Raw genomic sequence first — 20,748 nt, 5'->3', positions numbered from 1 at the left:
TTGTATTGGCTTATAAACTGTATGTCAGTGCAATCAGTATATATTCTCAAGAAAGATGAGAAATATTCTCGCTTACATGAGAAAATATTTCATATACAGTGTTTTTACGTGCACACATGTTGGTCACTTTTACACGTATTCATATCTGAGCCCATGTGGAGAATTTAACCATGGCAGTGTGAACTTCTATTATTAAAAATAATTTTGAAATTTTAGTCTGAAACTTATATATACAATATGTACACGTCCTCCATTTTGCACATACAGATGACAAAGGATTCCGTTTTATTTTTAAATGTTTACATTTTCTGGTTAATTTTTCAATACCTATGCGTCCAAATTCAAAACTGGGACAATTTAATTTAGGCCCTATTATAAACCAAATAAACGATTGATTGAATAATGTAGCCTATGTTAAAGGCCCAATTGTAGCCTAAATAAACCGATTTAGTAAATCTCTCTTTATTAAGAATGCTGTATTTGTGTGTCCTATTTTTGGTATGCATTCTCATTACTGCTAAATTTGTAAGACAAATGTTTCAATGAATATTACCATTTTTGACCACTAAACTAGTAGTCAAAATACTGTATCCCTGTTTGATGATGCGATATTTTTTCCTCACTTGTGGGTGCCCCAATTATTAGGGATTTTGTGTTCGGTCAGCTCATTACCGAAAAATGTTTTACTAATTGTGGGAATGAGAATCTGATTGCAGTAATGATAAAAAAAAAAAACTCTTATTATTTCAACTTATAATTGTCTCTTTTGTTTAATGCTGTAAGAGGTACATGGGATCCGAAAACAATATGCTTAATTATGTGTTAGCATAATTTTGACGGAACACCCATAGGCCTACACACTTTAAAGTTATATCAAGTATCAAGTAGTCGACTGACATATATTTTTTAATGCTAATACCAATTTCAGTACCTAGAGGGCAGGTGGTTGACGCAAAAAAATAAATAAATAAATAAATAAATAATAATATTGCTAAATATCAACAGATATACTCAAGCTTGGCAGATCGTTATAGGCCTAATTAAAATCAATAATTTTTATATTGTTGTGTGTTAGAGGTCAAATGATATATTGTGTGAGAGAAAGGGGAACAGATTGTCTAAGTTTTTAATGTTTTTTTTTTTATTATTAATTATAGATATTCTAACTTTCAGTCTCATTACTGCAACCTACTTATCGTTAATGAAACATGTACCACCTTGAGAAATTAGACAGACAAGGGCTGGGTTTCCCGAAGCACTAAGTAGGACGTAAGTAGCACTTAAGTAGTGCTAAGGCGCGTTTCCCAAAAGCATCGTTATCTAATTTGAATTCTAGTTCGTAAAAACTTTCGTGAATTAACGAGTGCATTGAACCGCTATTAAACCATTAAGGGCAGTCGAAACATATTTTTCTAGCATCTTTCACAGTTCAAAGACAATGGGACATTTAATAAATTAATTAATATATTTTTATCATCAGGATATTGTAAACTATTTCAGAGGATAAACAGTGGTGAAAAAAAAGGTTAATTTTATCTGGATCAAATCCTTCTCTCAACTACCCGACCTTCTGTGACCAAATCACTGCGATGCATCTATTTTGTGTATTACAATAAGTAGTATTATAGGAAATTTTAACAGTAGATACATGGAAAAAGTATATCAAGTGACAACACATACATATACCATCGTTTCAACCAGAGATGCACAGGGGAGCAGATTCTCCTGTGTTTCCATAGACTATTGAAGCAGTCACTTAGTTATCCAATCTATTAATCCACTAAATGTCTATCCCGTTTACCAGTTTAATGTATCTGCCCCATTGTGAAAAAATCAAATATGTCCACCTTCATTTGATCAGCAGTTGACCCCAAATAAATCTGTTGTGGCTGTCTTGAGTTTGGTCTGAGGAGTGTGGGCGGAGTTAGTGTAAATAGCCTCTGCCAAAAAGATGGGCTATTTGCACTTAGTGTAAATCAAAAAATCAAATATGCTTAAATATAATTAAACTATGGTTAAGAGAGGAGATTAAAGCTAGAGTATGCAATCTCTCTCTCTCTCTCTCTCACTCTCTCTCTGTATATTCCTCCTCTTCTTTCATCAATATAGGCCTATACTCCGTCTTACTAAAGCCATCATTATTTATTAATTTAATTAAATTCTGTAATAGTTAGGTAATACATTTCGGCGCTTCAACAAGGTTACAGACAACTTCTATCTTTGTCAGTATTTCTACCTTGTATTTATTTTGAGAAGATAAACACCTGACCTGGACATCATGGCCAAAGTGATAAGCACCTTTGGACTGGACAGCTCCTTTAACGAAGCACGTAAGTTCTAAATTTTTATAAGGAGCGATCTACGTGCTGGTTTGGGAAACAGGCATTACTCCATCTTGAAATAACGAGAGACGTTATTTAAGATGATCGTTAAATCTTAAATTGCAACATTATTGGGAAACGCAGCCATGATTATTTTAACAATTATTAAATGCCAGATCATTTCTAATAAAAGCAACCATTACAAATTTATTCAAACAATTTGGGTTAATCTGAAAAATATTAAAAGCAAGGTGTGAAACTGGCTGGCATGTAAAAATGTTTTTTTTTTTTTTATTAACGTCCTTAAAAAAATGCTTTTAACATTTTTGGCCAACGTTTTTTGTGTTGCACTAGCGAGAATTTATCCAGACAAAATGTATAACATGTCGATAAAAATGTGGGTACATTTCGGAATATGTCTCAATAATAGTGTCCACAATTACAGAGTGTAAGAAAAAAAGAAATTGGTAAAAAAAAAAAAAATAGTAGGCCTATTGTGTGACCTGAAATAAATGTAGTTGTTGTTATTATTATTATTATTATTATTATTATTATTATTATTATTATTATTATTATTATTATTATTATTATTATTTTGTGAGAATACACAGCATTATAACATTGGAATAGTACTATATTAATGTATTGACATATGTTGATGTTCCAGCGAAAAAGAAACCACTGTTTATGGTCACGGATGGCTGTTATCTGCATTGTTGTTATTCAGTCCGACCACTTGATGTCAGCAAAACCTCCTAATCGGATAAGTGTTCAGATAAGGTTTCAGCTTTCAAAAATTTTCCAGGCTCTCTGTTAGTCGTATTAAATGTTTCTTTGTTTATATCTTAATCTTAGTTTGATCAATTTAAAAAATACAAGGAAAAAATCTCAATCAAAACAGACCTCGAATTTCATTTTTTAAAATGCGGCCTAATGATCTTATGAATTACTGATTCTTACATATTAAATTACTGTGCTCATGAAATTACAGGTTTAATTGTGATAATTTACAGTGGTTCATTAATGAACCAATTTAACTCATATTTATGAGAACACCCATAATCTAACTTAGAATGTGGCTGCACCTCCTTTCAAACTGATGAAATCGCAACAGGAATACTTATTGTTTTTGCAGAACAATCATGTGACTTCATGGGACCAATGCCAGTGAGGAGAGATTTAATATGAACTTTGGCTGTAATAGCCTTGTATATCACCATACCTCGTAAAAACGACACTGTAATTCCATGGATCCTGCTCAACTTCTCGGCGGGATTCATATTGTGAATGGCTGTCTCAGTCAGCGCGCGAATGACTCCTATTCCTTAGCACTGGTCAGGAATTGTGCCTTTGAGTGAAGGCATTTGTTGTCAGTGTCAAAGGAGGTGTGTGTGGGCATGATTATGTGGTTTACGAGGACAATATTTTAGGTTACAAACTGGTAATTACAAGGGTATTATGCTATAAATGTGGTTTATGAGGACATTTCTGTGTCCCCATAAGCTTAAAAAACATTTTAAACGATGTTTTATTGAAAATGTAAAAATGCAGAAAGTTTTCTGCGAGGATTAGGGGTTGTGTTAGGTTAAGGGTTTAGTTTGTACAGTATAAAAATAATTATGTCTATAGAAAGTCCTCAGAATGATATGTAGACCAACATGTGTGTGTGTGTGTGTGTGTGTGTGTGGTGTTTAAATGCTTAGACCTGAAGTCAATGTCACAATGTGGCTCTTTCAACATGATGCCTCCCGCCACACAATCATATATAGCACAGCAAAAACATGAACGAACAGAACCTCACGCGCGTGTATCCCCCAGTGAGAATGTGAGCTATGACTCTCCGGTTTGTTTGAGACAGCTCATGTATTATGTATCTGGTGTCAGAGGCTAGTGTTCTGTAACTGCATCCATTTAACGGCCGATGCAGCTGTTCATGTATGTGTGAAGTCGTAAAAGTTTTAATGCTCTGGTTCTCTGGTAATAAATCAATTACCTAGTGTGTCTTAATTTAGAGGCTTCCCAGTGCGTATCTGGTTGCATAATGTATTTCCATCGTTGTGTCTGCTTGAAAGATGTATAGCCTGCTCCGTTGAAATAAACCAACAAAGCGTACAGCTAAGCCTATATCAACTTTCAAAAAGATCCATTATTTTTCTTGCAAGATGTAAACATGAGATATATTGGTCTAAATTAATCCTTAGAGCGTTGTGTCGAGAGCTGTCATTGTCCAAAGAGATTGTCGTACCATGTGTAAACCCAACTTTTACTTATAAAAAATATTTTTAATGCAGCTAAATAACCTAGAATTTCTTTTCCTTTAAACTTCTCTTTGCAAAATGGCGGCTAACAGCAAACATTGCTACCCAGCCCCCACCACTGTCCTGCTCTATCACGGAGAAGCTATAAATCTGTTCCTGTGTACGAAAATTTACTACTCTGCCATACAACTTTACGAGGCAACGCTAGCTCCTATTGGATACCGGTTCGTCACATGTTCTTAAGGCCACATTAACGTGAACTTTTTCTGTGTATGCAGCCGAACCTAAAATAGAGCTGCATTCTTCTCCTGACCTTGCTTGCCTGGGCTTCTTTTTCCAGCGATATTCCGTATAATCTTCCTTCAATTTATTTATGTGTTGTTTTATTTCATTCTAAGGTGAGGATCCCTGCCAAGGACTTGCACACTGATTGGTAGTAAATTAGTTTATTGCTTATCCCGTTTGTCACGCTTTTGCCGGAGAGAGCAGTTATCCGAAGAGCTATGAAATATTTCTCATAACAACCTTTCTTGCTTTCGTGGACCAGACACACTGAACGGTATGGACACTGTATTTTTGTACGTACTACGACATCTCTGGGAACTGATTTTAACTTAATGTTGTGGTTATGTAAGAATGAACACGGAAATTGGCTATATAATATAATATAAAATATTTTATAAATTTTTCATGTTATTTTTTGTTTTATTGTTCTGGCTGCTGCTGCTGCAATTGTTGTTGCTTGTTTTCCATGAGGGATATGAAGTGAAAACAGCTTGATAGCTGACTGTATCATGTGTGCTAATATACTTCTGGACGATCTTGTCGTGATGAAATAACCTTTGTTCAACCTTTCTCATAAAAAAAAAGAAAAAAAGAAAACTGTAAAACCATTTTTATTGAGAACAATCTCGGTGGCCTGGCTAAATTCAGTCTTGACAAAAAAATTTAGTTTCATTTCTTCAAGAAAGAAAAAAATATATATACTAGCTTTCACTGCATCTTAATACCTTTTATTCGTAATTGCTCAGGTGTAGTGCAAGCATGAGATAATTTTAACAAGATTTGGGTTATAATAATGCATTTGAGTAAGACAAAAATATAGTTCAAAGAAGGGGTGCAGTATTATCTTGAATTAAATGTGTGTGACGAGGGAAACGGTTGTACCTAAAAACTATCGCTTGGTGGCGATCCATTTTACAGGCTGCAGCGGCAAGTGGGTTCACTTGTTATAGCAAACATATCACGGTAACATATATGTTGTGAATATGTGAGTCTATCCAACCCGTTTGAAGCTTGTGCAGAAGCCGTCCGCGTCTGCATGATGACGTCAAAGGTGCCCTCTGGTGTCCTCTCGTTGACGGTGTGAGAAACCCCATTTTTTTCAACCAGAAAACTTTGTCGTCAGTTATTAATCTTTGAATATTATTTCGTGTGCTTAACCTCAATGTTATAATAGGCCTACTTATAAATATATTAGTGTGATATTACATTATACAATCGTATATAATATAACCCCTAACCCAACCCCATTTCTAAAACCTATCGGATAATCAACCTTAAAAAACACGAAAGAGACACTTAGATATCCATCATGTGATATACACGGTATTCTAGTTTACCAATCCAGCACTGCCCATTGTGTCAGTCAGTTGACGTCAAAGGTTTCTCATTAAAAAGAACACACTTGTCGGTTGCATCGTAATATTGGCGCCAGAGGGCGCTTTTGGCGTCTGTAGATTGACGCGCTGGGCTCTTGCGCGTGCGTCAGTCTTTGACGCTTTTGGAGTGAGAATGAGAATAAAACATCATAGGCTACCTTTTTCCAGATTCTAGAGATCAGCGCTGTTATCAAAACTGTTCAATTTTTATTAAACAGTGCAATATCATCATATACATCTGAAAGATATGTAATAGCAGAATGTTTTATTTAATCGTATGTAGGCCTATTACAACGCCAACGCACTTTAAAAAGGGCTGATGCCTATGTCTGATGTTTAAATAAGCCTATTTGCATTGTCGGAGAGTGGAAACATAAAATTGGCCACAAAATTACGCTGTGTTTGTCCAAAAGTATTTTAAATTGATTATCGTTTTAGAAGTTGTTTTACAAGTGTTTTGGAGAAATCATTTAGGGGAGACCGGGCTTGTTATTACACGGGCAATAACGAACTTTCAGGTTGTGAGCCAAAAGGTTAACTGAAAGTTGAAAAACTGTCCCCAGGAGCAGAATCTTTTTCATAAATGTTATGCGTATTTTAAATGTTAAAATACATTTTGAATTTACACCCAATGGCGCTGTCGCCCACAATGTTGAGCAGCAGTGCGGTAACTGTTATCCACCACTTGATAGCCTAAATGTCCCTAAAGTGCAAGGTAACTATAAATAGGACTATAACTATGGGAAATCACTCGGTAAATAAAAAAGGCAGGTAAATTGCACATATTTTTAAAGTGTCACAAAAAGCTATAAAGTTACAATGACGAGCAATTCAAATGTGACATTTCAGCACTCCAGACAACGTTGAATCTTAGCTCTGAGGTGCCCTTTCCTTTTTTTATTTCCCAAAAAATACTTAAACCATGAATACGCAAGAATGTGCTGTGTGCAATATTAACTGTCTGAAGTTGTTTTCTTAAAAGTAGGCCTACACTCAGTAAGTTTAAACAAGTTTCACTCATAAAGACATGAATTGCATATGTTATGTATATATGTTGGAAATTACACTTACATTAGATGAAGACTCCAGTCCTATCAGAATCTCAATTAAATCTGTTTCATTTTACATGGACCAGGTGGCCCCTTATGGACTCTGCCATGTTTAGGCCTACAATACATGACAACCTGTGTCATACAATTGACCATGTTACTACAAATAATAATTAAAATAATAATAACATGTTTATTTTAAATGGCGAAACAAACAGTTATGACCTGTAACTCTGTAACGCAGATTACCGTCAAACGGCATAGCATCAAGATGGTCACAGCCAGCAGAGAGCTCATGAATCATGGCTTTTCGGTCACAGTTCAATGCACAAAAAGGGTACAAATTAGTTTGGATTAAATCCAAGAATGTCCATTATACAGACGTGTGTAGAATGAGTAAAGAACAGACTAAAAAGAAGATAAACAAACATATTCGGTGTGAAGCTGCAGCAGTGTGTAAACAAACGTTGTGCATCCATAACGATAGGTTTCAGTATAGAGTCTAAAACCACTGGTACTATTGGGACGAGTAAGAGCCAACTAAAAACTTACTGAGTGTGCCTTTAAATTTTGAACCTTACAAAAAAGCTAAACCCAGCCTAAACTGGTTGACTGGTCTTAGCTTGTCTCCCAGAACCGTCAGTTGGGTTTTGGCACTTTTGTGCTTGAATCCATCTGGGTCTCATTTCCCAAAAGCTAAGTAGAAGAAACGCTCCTATGAATCAACCATAAATTATAGGCTGTTTCCCAAACCATCACAACTGAGTATTAGGCTACTTGAAAATCGTTGTAGATCTGCTTTGAGAGTGCTTAGAGTAATTGTAGAGCGCTTAAAATAAAATTAAGGACATCGACTTATACAGACTCCTGCAGGACATTTGCGAAATTACACTTCATACAACTTAATACACTGGGCCGTTTCCTACTTGTGAGGCCACCCATCTCCCCCCTTTACCATCAACCCCTCCCACCCTCCAGTTATTTTTGCTGATCTAAATAAAAATAAAAAAACGTGTTTAAACTAAACATTTTCTAATGTCTGGACTGTATCTGCAGGGTTTTCTGATTATAAATGGTTTCGATAAACTGAGTATATGTGAAGTTAAATTTCATGATTTCACTGCAAATACCACATCAGTAACACTGGAATTGCTCTAACAGTAGCCATTTGTAATCTGTCAGCAACTGTGACAATGGTTCAAACCTGTTTTTTATCCAACCACTTTATTTCTCTTAATTAATTATAATAAACCTGTCTTGAATGAAGTCCTGACAGCCTCATCTCGACCAAATCACTGCGATGAAATCAACATTTATATTCAGTTTTATCTATTATTTAAGTGGTATTAAAGTAAATATTAAGAGTGGAAATAGGAAATTGGATGGGAAAAAGAAGGGGACAAATGGCAGAATCGAACCAGGTTCGCTAGGACAACAGTACACATTCACACTTTGCACCCCAGCCACTGCAGCAACACCTGTTGTCTAGTTTGACGTATATTCCTGTGACTATTGGAGTGCAAATAGCTGCTCTGTGTGGCTGATGCTATTTACATTGAGCTGCAAATAGTCACTCCAAATATGAAAACCTCCTACATTTTATTTTTTGAATGGATTTACACAGTTCACGTTGGTCACATTTTAGGTCGTAAAAAACGAAATTCCGGATTAATCCAGAACAATCATATTCCTGTTGTAGGTGAGCTTTATGATGATGAAAAACCCTTTGCACACATGCCTGTCACATCTAGATACAACTCTCTCCTTGCGATAACATTCTCCCTTCCCTCTCTGGCCACAAGTGGGTGACCTATAACTGCATGTATTTGTGCCATAACAGCTGCCTGAGTCTTTCTTGCAGCTTTTAGTATATTATAAAATAAATAGGGTAAAAAAAGCGAACTTGCTTTGTGGGGGCCCCTGGTGGTTTGGGGTAAACTGTATCCTGTTAATACAGTTAATGTTGTGTCTTTATGCAATTGTATTGAATCAATTTGGTTTATAATTAAATGGAATATAATTATATAGTGCTGGTTTTCCCGAAGCACTAAGTAGAACATTAGTAGCACTAAAATAATACTTAACCTCTACAGCATGTTTCCCAAATGCATCGTTATCTAAGTAGTATGTAAAATCATTTGTAACTTAAGGAGAGCTTTGAACCACTCTTATGTCCAATAAGTGCAACTTATTGGACATTTAATATGTTTAATTAATATATTTGGATCATTGGAAAGCCATACAGATAAAAAAAAAAGTGTTGAGTAAAATCAGGGATGATTTAGTAGAGAATGCCCAATCAAGGTACAAGCTGGGAAAATTTAGTTTTTTAGCGTAATATGCTCATTTAAAATGTGTTCTTTGATCATAATCTTGACCAAACTTTTTTTAGATTTCGGTCATTCTCCATTCAAGTAGATAGGAGCTGCACTGATATGACTGGAAATAGCCTAACAAGAGCGTTCCAACGATGGCCGACAGTGGACTGACTTGCTAGAAAGACTTCGCATTAAGTAAAATCGCATTAAAATGAATAGGCAGACTCTGCTGTCTGGATATTATGAAAGGTCTAAAGATTTAAATGTCACATAATACAGAAGGATTATGTTTTATTGGCCCACTTTGATAAACATAAAAGCAATACAAAATGATATGTTCTTATTAAAAAATTTTTTTAGAGAAGAGACATTTGAGTAATCCCTGCAGTTTAAAACTTAAATAAATAGGTCTAAATAAATAATTAAAAGACGGTTAACAAAGGAGATTATAGCGACAATGTGCAATGAGCAATTACCTCTCTCTCTCTCTTCCTCCTCCTCTTCTTTTTCCTTCCTCCAATGGTTGGTTCAAAGTTTACAAGGCAGACAAAAATTACTTGCTGCATAATGGTAGTAAGGCTACAAGTACACAGTTAGAACTCTAACCATGATCTATTAGAATATATTTAGAATTTGGTAGGACAGTTCTGAATCCCATCATTCTAATCCTGTTCTGTGTGCATCTGTTCAGTTTCCAGCCAAAGAAACAAAGGGCTACATGAGAGACACTCATTGTGTGCATTACATACATTTCTTGCCTCACTGTCATTGATCCATATAAATTGAGCATCAATACATCTGAAACCTCAGTTTATTTATTTTTAAATTGCTTATAAAGAATGCAAGGGTAATAATGTTTGGCACTCCAGTTACAAACAACTTCCATGTTTGTAAGTATTCTCACATTATTTTCATGTTGAAAAAAGATAAGCTCCTGGACATATTGGCCAAAGTGATCAGCACCTTTTGCTGGAAAGCTCCAGTAATTAAGCACTTAGGTTCTACTTTATAACAAGCGATCTATGAGCTGGTTTGGGAAACAGGCACTACTCAATCATAAAATAAGGAGAGATGTTAATTGTAAAGTTTAAGTTGCAACATTATTGGGAAACCCAACTCATAGTAATATAACAAGAGGACATACAGTTGAAGTCAAAAATGTACATACACTTGGTTGAAGTCATTAAAACTAATTTTTTAACCACTGCACAGACTTAATATTAGATTTTTCCAACAATGGTTGCACACAGATTCTTTCCATTTTAATTGACTATATCACAATTCCAGTGGGTCAGAAGTTTACATACACTAAGATAACTGTGCCTTTAAGCAGCTTGAAAAATTCCAGAAAAGGATTTCAAGCCTTTAGCCAATTAGCTTCTGATAGGAGGTGTACTGAATTGGAATTGTATCTGTGGATGTATTTGAAGGCCTACCTTCCATCTCAGTGCCTCTTTGCTTGACATCATGGGAAAATCAAAAGAAATTAGCCAAGACCTCAGAAAAATAATTGTGGACCTCCACAAGTCTGGATCATCCTTGGGAGCAATTTCCAAATCCCTGAAGGTACGACTTTCATCTGTACAAACAATAGTATGCAAGTATAAACACCAATGGACCACGTAGCCATCAAACTGCTCAGGAAGGAGACACATTCTGTCTCCTAGAGATTAACAAAGTTTGGTGTGAAAAATGCAAATCAATCCCAGATCATCAGCAAAGGACCTTGTAAAGATGCTGGAGGAAACAGGTAGACAAGTATCTATATCCACAGTAAAACGAGTCCTATATCGACATAACCTGAAAGGCTGCTCAGCATGGAAGAAGCCACTGGTCCAAAACCACTATAAAAAAAAAAGCCAGACTACACTTTGCAAGTGCACACGGTGACAAAGATCTTACTTTTTGGAGAATTGTCCTCTGTTCAAAAATTTAATTAATATATTGAAGCAACATCTCAAGACATCAGCCAGGAAGTTAAAGCTCGGTCGCAAATGGGTCTTCCAAATGGACAATGACCCCAAACATACCTCCAAAGTTGTGGAAACATGGATTAAGGACAACAAAGTCAAGGTATTGGAGTGGCCATCACAAAATCCTGACCTCAATCTGAAAGAAAATTTGTGGGCAGAACTGAAAAAGCGTGTGCAAGCAAGGGAGGCTACAAACCTGACTTGGTTACACCCGTTCTGTCTGGAAAAATGGGCCAAAATTCCAGAAACTTATTGTGAGAAGCTTGTGGAAGGCTGCCCAAAATGTTTGACCCAAGTTAAACAATTTAAAAGCAATGCTACCAAATTCTAACAAAATGCATGTACACTTTTGACCCACTGGGAATGTGATGAAAGAAATAAAAGCTGAAATAGATCATTTTCTCTATTATTCTGACATTTCACATTCTTACTGATCCTAACTGACCTAAGACAGGGAAGTTATATGATTGCATGTCAGGAATTGTGAAAAACTGAGTTTAAATTTACGTCACCCTGCATTAGTAACTTAAATGGGCCTAAATAATACAATAGACCCAAATTGTTGTAACCCTAAATAAATATGCCTAATTAAATTATTAAATCAAAATATCCTCTTGTTCATTCCTCCAATGGCACGTTCTGGTCTGGGAGCCTATATGGCAGTTACAAATTGTAAGTTGGATAATGGCAATTGGCTACAAGTCCACAGTGCATAAATCTCTAACCAGGTGATCTATGAATACGAAGTGGCACTCTGTATTGACAAGGCCTTTGGAGTAGTTCAATACAGCGCTGATGTTCGTCAAAGCAATCTTCTGTGTGCATCTGTTAAGTCTCAAGTCATAGGAGAGGAACAAAACCTATTGGCTAAGTATGATCCACATCGTGTGCAATCACATTATAAACATTTTCAAGGTCCACTTTCATTCATCTCTATCAGGTTGTGCATCTTTATGTGAAACCCTGTCTAACCAATGCCAACGTTATTTCTTTTAACAAATTCAGTAATATTTCATAACGTTAAGGGCGTAAACAAGATTGCATGCAATTTCGATGTTTGTCAGTATTTTCGCACTATTTTCGTTTAGAGGGGAAACATCTGCCTACAGACTCTTTAACATTATACATTAGGCTACTATTTAATCAATATTGGATTAAGAATGTCATCGAAACACGGGCCTATATCAAATTGGGTTTGTTGTCTCGCCAATGCCTTCGTTATTTCTTTTAATCATTTCAGTAGTATTTCATAACGTTAAGCGCATAAACAAGATTGCATGCAATATCGATGTTTGACAGTATTTTCGCACTATTTTCGTTTAGAGGGGAGACATCTGCCTACAGTCAATTTTGGATGGAATACAAAGACTCTTTTTCATTATTCATATAATTGAATTTAATCAGTTTTAAACGTTGCCTTGGATTCCCTTAATTATTGAACATAATTATTGAATATAATAATAATGTACAGAGACGTATTAGCCTTAAATACTATATAGATACATACTATTGACTTATATTATTGTAAAGCCAGAGGAGGGTGCCTCCTCTGGCTTTACAATAATATAAGTCAATATTATGTATCTATATCCTATTGACTCTAATTTCTCTCAAGGTTTTGTCTCTCCACCAACAAACATCTTACGATTTTTTCCCTTGGCACAATCGCTTTGGCTTGCTCACTGCGGGCTTATATAAACCAAGGCATCATTTTCTAAAAAAAAGTTGTACACTGGGGGCATTAAGACATTAAGGCATGACCTCATGCAAAGCTTTTGATACGATATGCATAGTGGAAAGCACAAAGCGCTATTATAGGCCAACTATACAAATAACAATGACTTGACACTTTACTGGACATATTGGCGAAAGCTTCGACTGTTGGACCTGACAGCTCCCGTAAAGATGCACTTAATTTCTACATGAAATCAAGCGATATAGTACTTTGGTTTGGAAAAAAATCCTTTCCTCCATCATAAAACAACGTAGGCATACAGCGGTAGTGTATGTGAAAGCATAAATTGCAACGCTTTCAGTAAACCAAAGTAAAAGTGTCAGATTGTCCCCTGAATCGTTTCTTTTAAAATAATATTACAATTCAATCCTTCCAAATATTGGATTAAGAATGTCATCAAAACATAGGCCTATATATATTTGGGTATGCTCGATTTCACTGTCAATTCATTTTAAATTGGCAACCCATAATCGACATTCAGAGGTCATCCTTGATATCCTTTGTATTTGATATTTATATAATTGTTGACGATCATGTTCGAAACCTCTATATGCTTGTGTCTTTCAATTTACTGAATCAATTGGACATTGGTGTGCCTGTTTTGTGTGCAGGTCACGATGCATTGTTTCGGCAGACATAATTTTTCTACTGCAGAGTCGTTACCCTCTGAATGACCTCGTCGCACGCACGCTTCGAGTTTGATACTTAGGGGAGTCCCGATTTTAACCAGAGGGTGGCGCGCGGCCACAATCTTTAACAGAGCCTACAACAGCTAGTTTGATGAAACTGTAGTTGCGCGCTCCCGTCTCCAAACAATTCCACCCTGATTTCCTGCTTGCGCGTGAGTTTACCGCTGGAGGTCACAGAACAGGATTTACGACTGGTCAACAAAAACACGTGACTATTAGCCGTACCCCATATCTGGAAGCCTACGTAAGGGAGCATTAAGTCTGTGTCTCAGTCATTTCCATAATTCAACATAAATTGTGCAAGGGTGCAACAGAACCTCAAAACCATCAAGAGAAACAAATCAAACACACACGGTATTGTTCTCTCCACAACAGTAGTTTAAGTAATAAAAATAATTATACGGTAATTATTGTCAACCAATGAGCTCTTATTTTATGAACTCATTCTGCGATCGCTATCCAAATGGCGCGGACTATCCCTTACATAACTATGAAGATCACAACTCAAGTGGCCAATACAGAGATTCTACTGGCATGCATTCGGATAGGTATGGCTACAATGGAATGGATCTTAGCACCGGGCGCTCTACCACCGGACACTTCCTCTCATCTGGTGAGCGAGCTCAAAACTACACAGACAGCCCAACTACGACGCCTGCCCGATACAATCAAACGGTTACCACGAGCAGCGTTGAGTCCCAATCGCTTTCCACTGACCCTCTCCCTTGCTCGTCCTTAGCCAATTCTCCTGTCAGAAAGTCACCACATCTCGCCCTGAAAACCTCACTACCGAATACCAGTGGCTCTGCGACCAACAGTGTCGGGGCTTTTCTCGGTCGCGAGGACATTTCTAAAGCGCCCAGCACCATGGAGGAAGAAAAGCCAGCGGGAAGTGCGCAGACAACCTCAGTGAATGTTTCCGACACGTCGCAACCACAGATTTATCCATGGATGCGGAAACTTCATATAAGTCATGGTAAACAAGGCAAACATGCACTTCTGCTATTTTCAATTATTATTAATAGTATTTTATATTAAACTGATTGTTGAAGTAATATGTGATTTACCTAAGTACCTGTTAAATGCCACAAAATATTTGGCGATGTCTTATGCAAATACAGTTATTTAATTTGGGTTTTATCCACTATTTGGTCTATTATGTCGTAGTGGGCCACCTCTAACTTACTCTCATAGTTGACTAATTCGGGTAATTGGGTCTATTCTTAAAATAATAATAATTAAAAAAAAATAAATAATAAAATATATATATATATTTAATTAAGTAAACTTAATGTTTTGTTAATCGTCTATTTATCCATTAAAGAATGGTTATGCTTATAAATTCATTAAATACAGATATTTTAGACAGCATGACAGTTTATTTGTTTTGTTTTTCTTCTGCATTATTTAGTTGATATTGTTGGATCCTACAGTATACTATAGCTCTGACAATATATAACTTTTTTTTATAACAGACAGTTTGGCCGGACCGGAGGGGAAAAGGGCGAGGACAGCCTACACACGTTACCAGACACTTGAGCTTGAAAAGGAATTCCACTTCAACCGGTACCTGACACGTCGCCGACGAATTGAGATTGCACACACGCTCTGTCTATCTGAGAGACAAATCAAAATATGGTTTCAAAACCGCAGAATGAAATGGAAAAAAGACAACAAATTTAAGAGCATGAGTATGCCAGCTGCTGCTGCCGGATACCGACCCTGAGAATGTGTACATACTGAATATGTGCATTAAAATGTGTGTGTGTGTGTGTGTGTGTGTGTGTGTGTGTGTGTGTGTGTGTGTGTGTGTGTGTGCGTACGTGCGTGCGTGCGTCATATTTCCTTACCTGTATGCGTTTGTTCCGCATAACAGAGGGAATGAAGATTATGGGCTTTTCTCATTTCGTCAAAGACTTGCCATTGGTCATGAGACAGGGAGCATCCTGTGTTTCGGCTTTGGCAAAAAATAAACAAATAAAAATCAATAAATATATAAATAAATACAAATAAATACTCTCAATGTTTACATGAAATGTTGCTGTGTTTCGAACTTTTCACTGTCTCAAAAAAAAAAAAAAAACACCTGAAGGTGTAAATGAATTCGTTTTGACGAAAAATTCTTGACGTTTCTGAAAGATAAGAAAACTTGTAAAGGTGTTAGTTTTGACTCTGTCAAAAAAAACGTGTTGTTGTTTTTATGTCTTCTGGTGTGTAAATATGCATTTGTATATTCTGTATTTATTTTAGTTTGATATCAAATGTCAAGTGAATTTTATTTTATTTTATAGTCAGTCTAAAGTTGTAATTATTTGGGCCGTGCTGTAATGTCATCATTGTGTATTGTTAAAATTGTTAATTTCAGAATTGTCTGAATATATGTGAGTCGTGGCCTAATTTTTCTACTTGAATGTGTGTATATGAGTTTGTTTTACGTTTTCAAATGTTGAACAACATGTGTTTTAACTTATCGTGAATTTTGAATGATAACTGGAATTGAATGATACAGAAAACACAATATTGCTAACCGTGAATACAATGGTCATGCCAATAAAATTTTTACTTTAAATATTAGATCTTATTGTTGTCAGGTTTGCTTCTTGCCTGGATGTCTGTGATATGTGTAGATCATTAAATGTGTCACATGGAAATGCTATATGGAACCGAGAATTAGTCTTATAAAACTGCAATGTACAAATCGGTAAAAACAGCAACAACAACTCCACTTTCGAGATTCTCCAGTTTCGGGATCATTTAATCTAAATGCTTATGCAATTAATTGTTATTGAAATTCAAGATGAAGCAGAGCGCTGTGCTCCGCACAATTCAGTGTCTTTATTTCTGTAAAAGTTTGTTTCTGGTATTGTCTCTAGAAGTTCAACAGGTATGAGACTCACTAATCACCATTTTAACCGCTGTGCAAAGGGGGCACTTATGGTCCCCTAGCCAACCTCTCAACATGAGTGTGCGTCCACGCCCAGAGTCTAGAACACTTCTCTCCAGAAAGCTGGACAGAGTTTGGAGATTCAAACTTTACTAGACCTTGTGCCATTCTTGTTCCGTGACATTGGCGGGTAAGATAAATAAGCAGGGTTAGTCCATGAATTTGATCGTAAATATCACCCGGAGCCAGTCGGCAACTAGGCTCACTGGCCATAAAAAAGTCACGTGATGGCCATTAAAGTCAGTTTTATGGTTTTGGGGAGTCAACACTATATCGCATATGAAGTTTAATCGCACTGACGTGGAGCTTCGTTGACTCTTTCTCTGCAGACCGTAGAGGTGTTCCTTGACTGCTTCCACAATGTTTCTGACATACACGATTGCTATGGACTGGAAACATGCCGACCGGATTCACTTGAATGGACGAAGGTCATCTTATGGTAAGTTTAAGTTGGTTTGTTTCATTCTTGTGCTGCTGTTAAATAAGTCTCTCCAGACCCTTATAATGAGTAGAACACTAATGCGCTCAGTTCCCACTGTGTTAATGAAGGTTTGCACTGTTAGGAGGCTACTTGTCCGGCAGATGGGAAGTAGGCTAAGGGGAATTACATCTTGACTGTAGTTTTTTCCGTCCTACTGTAACATTTCAACCCTTTGCATCTGTTCAAAGACTACAATTTGTGAACGTATATGTGTTGAGAAAAATCAGTTTAGATGTGGTTGCACAGATTTGTCTCAAGCCAGGCCTACCTCAAACGTATGAGAGAAAGGTAGGAATCCCACACATAGACTGTATTAATAGCCTAACCTACTTCAATTCAAATAAATAGTGTTACGAATGTGGAGCCGCACTTACGGTCATTTTCCAGTATGTACTAGTGGACACGTCTTGCTTTATCCAGAGTTTTGTTTTGTATTACCTCCACAGATTGTTTTGCCATCATTTGTTTAAGTTAGGGACTATAGATATGTCCTCTTTGAACATTGTGCTCTCTATATAGAAACTACAATATGCTAATGTATTTAAAAGTAATCATACTTTTCGTGATAATAAACCGAATATACCAACACAGGTCTATTTTTGTCGTAACCATACAGAAAATCTAATTGGAACGCAGTATTGTTTTTAAATCAATTATAACTGTTAATGCAGACTCTTCATATTCTTTGCATGCTTGAGTTGAGGAAATAGGCATACCCGCATCCTTAAACTGAATTGTGAGGGCGAGTGGGAGATAGACAGAATTCGATAGATAATGAGGGGGAGAGAGAGAGAGACTGAAGAAAAATGCCTTGGCTCCTGGTTCAACGCGAGGTCAGCGGTGGCAGGAAGATGAATGTGCACACGCTGAAACCACCAGCAGAGCTCGCTTTTGGCCAAGTTCAGTGTCACCCTCATGGGCGCTCCTTTTCCCTATAAGGCTAGAAAATATAAACAGAGAGAATAACAACTCCCACATACAACTTTAATGGCAGGGACTCTCAGTTGAATGAAAATGGTTTGCAAATATATCAGAATGCAGCATGAATCTAAGCTGAACGAAATTGATTGCCATAGGCCTAAATATAAAATGTTGCTTGATAACGTATAAATAGGTTTGGTCTAACAACACTGGAATTAATGGAAAATATAGGAGACGTTACAGAAGAAAGAAAGAAAGAATGCGTGTTTGTTTTCATGTGTTTTATTTGTGCTTGTTTGTTTGCGAGAGAGAATGAGACTTTAAAGGGAGGGGGAGGGCTGGGGTTAAAAGTTTACTGAAGAACACGTAGCTGTCATCTGTTCTGGAAGAGAGCAGTGCCACTTTTATAATGGCACAAAAGATGGAATAGCTGTGAATCCCGCGAGTTCTGGTCTAACCTCGCAGTGAACTCTGCATTCTGGGTGACCCTAGGTTAGCATCCCCAAGAGACTACCTCTTTCGACTCTAAAGCTAAAGATTGAGTATTCAGGTTTTATTAGGGGGTTTGATTGGTGAATTTTCTTTGAATAAATCGCATTTGGTGACCAGAAGATCGACGTGACATTTGCATTTAGGATTGATAATCTTTCCGCGATGAGCATTTCTTTGTTTTCATAGATCCGGGGAACAAGGTTTAGACGGAATTTAAATTTAAACAAAGTTCCCTACAAATGATATGATATCGTACAAATTCGATATTTTGATAATTTTGTCCATCTGCGACGAATCTCGTTCCAAACATGCATAGATAAAGAATCTATATATTCAACCCTATATTTTATTTTGTTCTTTATTTCTTCTGTTGCACGGCGTTAAATGCTTTGAATGAGAAATCCTCAAATATAAAATATCTTGTAGAGATTATTTAATTGTCAAAATCCATCAGTCACAAATAGAATACTTAAAATGTTACTTAGAATGAGACCATATTGGCAATTATGCGTTTAGTCATTAGTTCAGATTGCAAATATTTTCACACCGGATTGATTTTTATTAAAATATACAGAACCGTGCTTGAACGTGTTTTTTTTTTTCTTACAAAAAATGAATAAAGCAAATTGTTAAAAAATAATAATAACATTCCAGCACGGTTTTCAAATTTTAATCAAAACAAATCTGGTGTGAAAATATTTGCAATCTAAACTAATCTGAGCCAACAAACGGCTATATAAACACAGCCATAGTCATAGGCCTACACATTTATAAATATATAAAACTCGTTAAATGCAAGTAACCTCGTCCCAGTATGTGCAAGTTTGGGGTTGCATGCTAATTTGGTTTAATTTACAATCCGTGCCTTTAGTTCACAGAAGACGCGATGTCAAACCTTGTATCTATTAAGATATTTATATCCCGTTTTATGAGGAACATTTTAATTAGTGTGATATTCAGGCCTAGTGTAGACCAAGTACATTTGGAAAAGAGGGACAGTTGAAACACTAAATATTTCCCCTCTAATGCAAGTTCGAACCACTGTGAAACACTGTGCTACAATTGTACCCGTGCCATAATAAATATGGTTGCCAATGCTCCTTCTACAGTTTTGTTAGCTTTTATTAAGTCAGAAAACTTAATGAAATCATTTGTTTTGCTTACTTGTCTTAGAAAGACAGACAGATGATAGATAGATAGATAGATAGATAGATAGATAGATAGATAGATAGATAGATAGATAGATAGATAGATAGATAGATAGATAGATAGATAGATAGATAGATAGATAGATAGATAGATAGATAGATAGATAGATAGATAGATAGATAATGTATTTTGTAGATAAAGTAGATTTAGTGCAAAAATATGATTGTAAATTGGTATTTTGGTTGGTTTGCATGTGTGTGCATGTTACTGGATGCCTGGAATCAGCGAGGAAACCTAAGAGAGCATTTCCAGCTGATGCGTTAGAAATTATATATACAAGCATTAGAAATATTTTAAAACAATCAGAGGGTATAAAATGTGTCAGTATATTTCACTTAACTTATGCATAATGCCATATTTAGCACTTTATAAATGAGTGTTCCAACTGTCCCGGGGTAGAGTTTCAACTGTACCCAAGCCGGGTACAGTTGTAGGAAAAGCGACCCTCGTCTTCAAACACTATAATTTAAGAATATATGAACAATGTATGCGCGTTTTTATCATTTACTTTGTTAGTAGACCTATAAAGGTAACTCATGTGGAAAACATTTAATGTTTATTCTGCTGTGTATTTGTGCAGTAGAGCAAAAAGCTAAATGTTTTCCATCTACTCGACTTGTTCTCCATATTTAGAGATTGCCGCATGTTTGAATTTAGGCCTTCAGTTTTGTACTCAAAGCAGAGAGTACACAAATTA

At 36.3% G+C, this 20,748-nt stretch overlaps 3 protein-coding genes across 6 annotated transcripts in view; 2 read left to right on the top strand and 1 right to left on the bottom strand.

Annotated features, from left to right (window-relative positions):
- The window catches only part of LOC127650079 (homeobox protein XHOX-3-like), a 55,009-nt gene extending 38,463 nt beyond the window's left edge, over nt 1–16,546 (bottom strand). Inside the window, exon 1 of the mRNA XM_052135280.1 lies at nt 15,855–16,546. Coding sequence (XP_051991240.1) covers nt 15,855–15,909 — 55 coding nt within the window. The 5' untranslated portion in view covers nt 15,910–16,546. The remainder of the gene's footprint in view (nt 1–15,854) is intronic.
- LOC127650078 (homeobox protein Hox-A3a-like) overlaps nt 1–20,748 on the top strand; it is a 48,038-nt gene that overhangs the window by 6,947 nt on the left and 20,343 nt on the right. For 3 of the 4 annotated variants that reach the window (XR_007971391.1, XR_007971387.1, XR_007971388.1), the window contains exons 1-2: nt 4,831–5,138; nt 17,278–17,387. The gene's annotated coding sequence lies outside the window, so the exon portion shown is untranslated. Of the gene's footprint in view, nt 1–4,830; nt 5,139–17,277; nt 17,388–20,748 lie in introns of those variants that run through there. The other variant, XR_007971389.1, reaches the window with a different exon arrangement.
- LOC127650084 (homeobox protein Hox-A5a-like) lies at nt 14,271–15,922 on the top strand. The gene is made up of 2 exons (XM_052135287.1): nt 14,271–14,980; nt 15,480–15,922. The coding sequence occupies exons 1-2, from the start codon at nt 14,425–14,427 to the stop codon at nt 15,728–15,730; spliced, it is 807 nt and encodes a 268-aa protein (XP_051991247.1). The 5' UTR covers nt 14,271–14,424; the 3' UTR covers nt 15,731–15,922.

The sequence above is a fragment of the Xyrauchen texanus genome, chromosome 10 (genome assembly GCF_025860055.1).
Source record: "Xyrauchen texanus isolate HMW12.3.18 chromosome 10, RBS_HiC_50CHRs, whole genome shotgun sequence".
NCBI classification, from domain to species: domain Eukaryota; kingdom Metazoa; phylum Chordata; class Actinopteri; order Cypriniformes; family Catostomidae; genus Xyrauchen; species Xyrauchen texanus.
Note: the sequence above shows the minus strand (reverse complement) of the source record. Positions and strands in the feature narration are given on the sequence as shown.

What these genes read in the sequence shown, in the direction of transcription:
- LOC127650084 (XM_052135287.1), top strand. Translation starts at nt 14,425, where the DNA reads ATGAGCTCTTATTTTATGAACTCATTCTGCGATCGCTATCCAAATGGC. An exon ending in GAAACTTCATATAAGTCATG is followed by an intron (nt 14,981 to 15,479) that starts GTAAACAAGGCA and finishes TTTTTATAACAG; the next exon opens with ACAGTTTGGCCGGACCGGAG.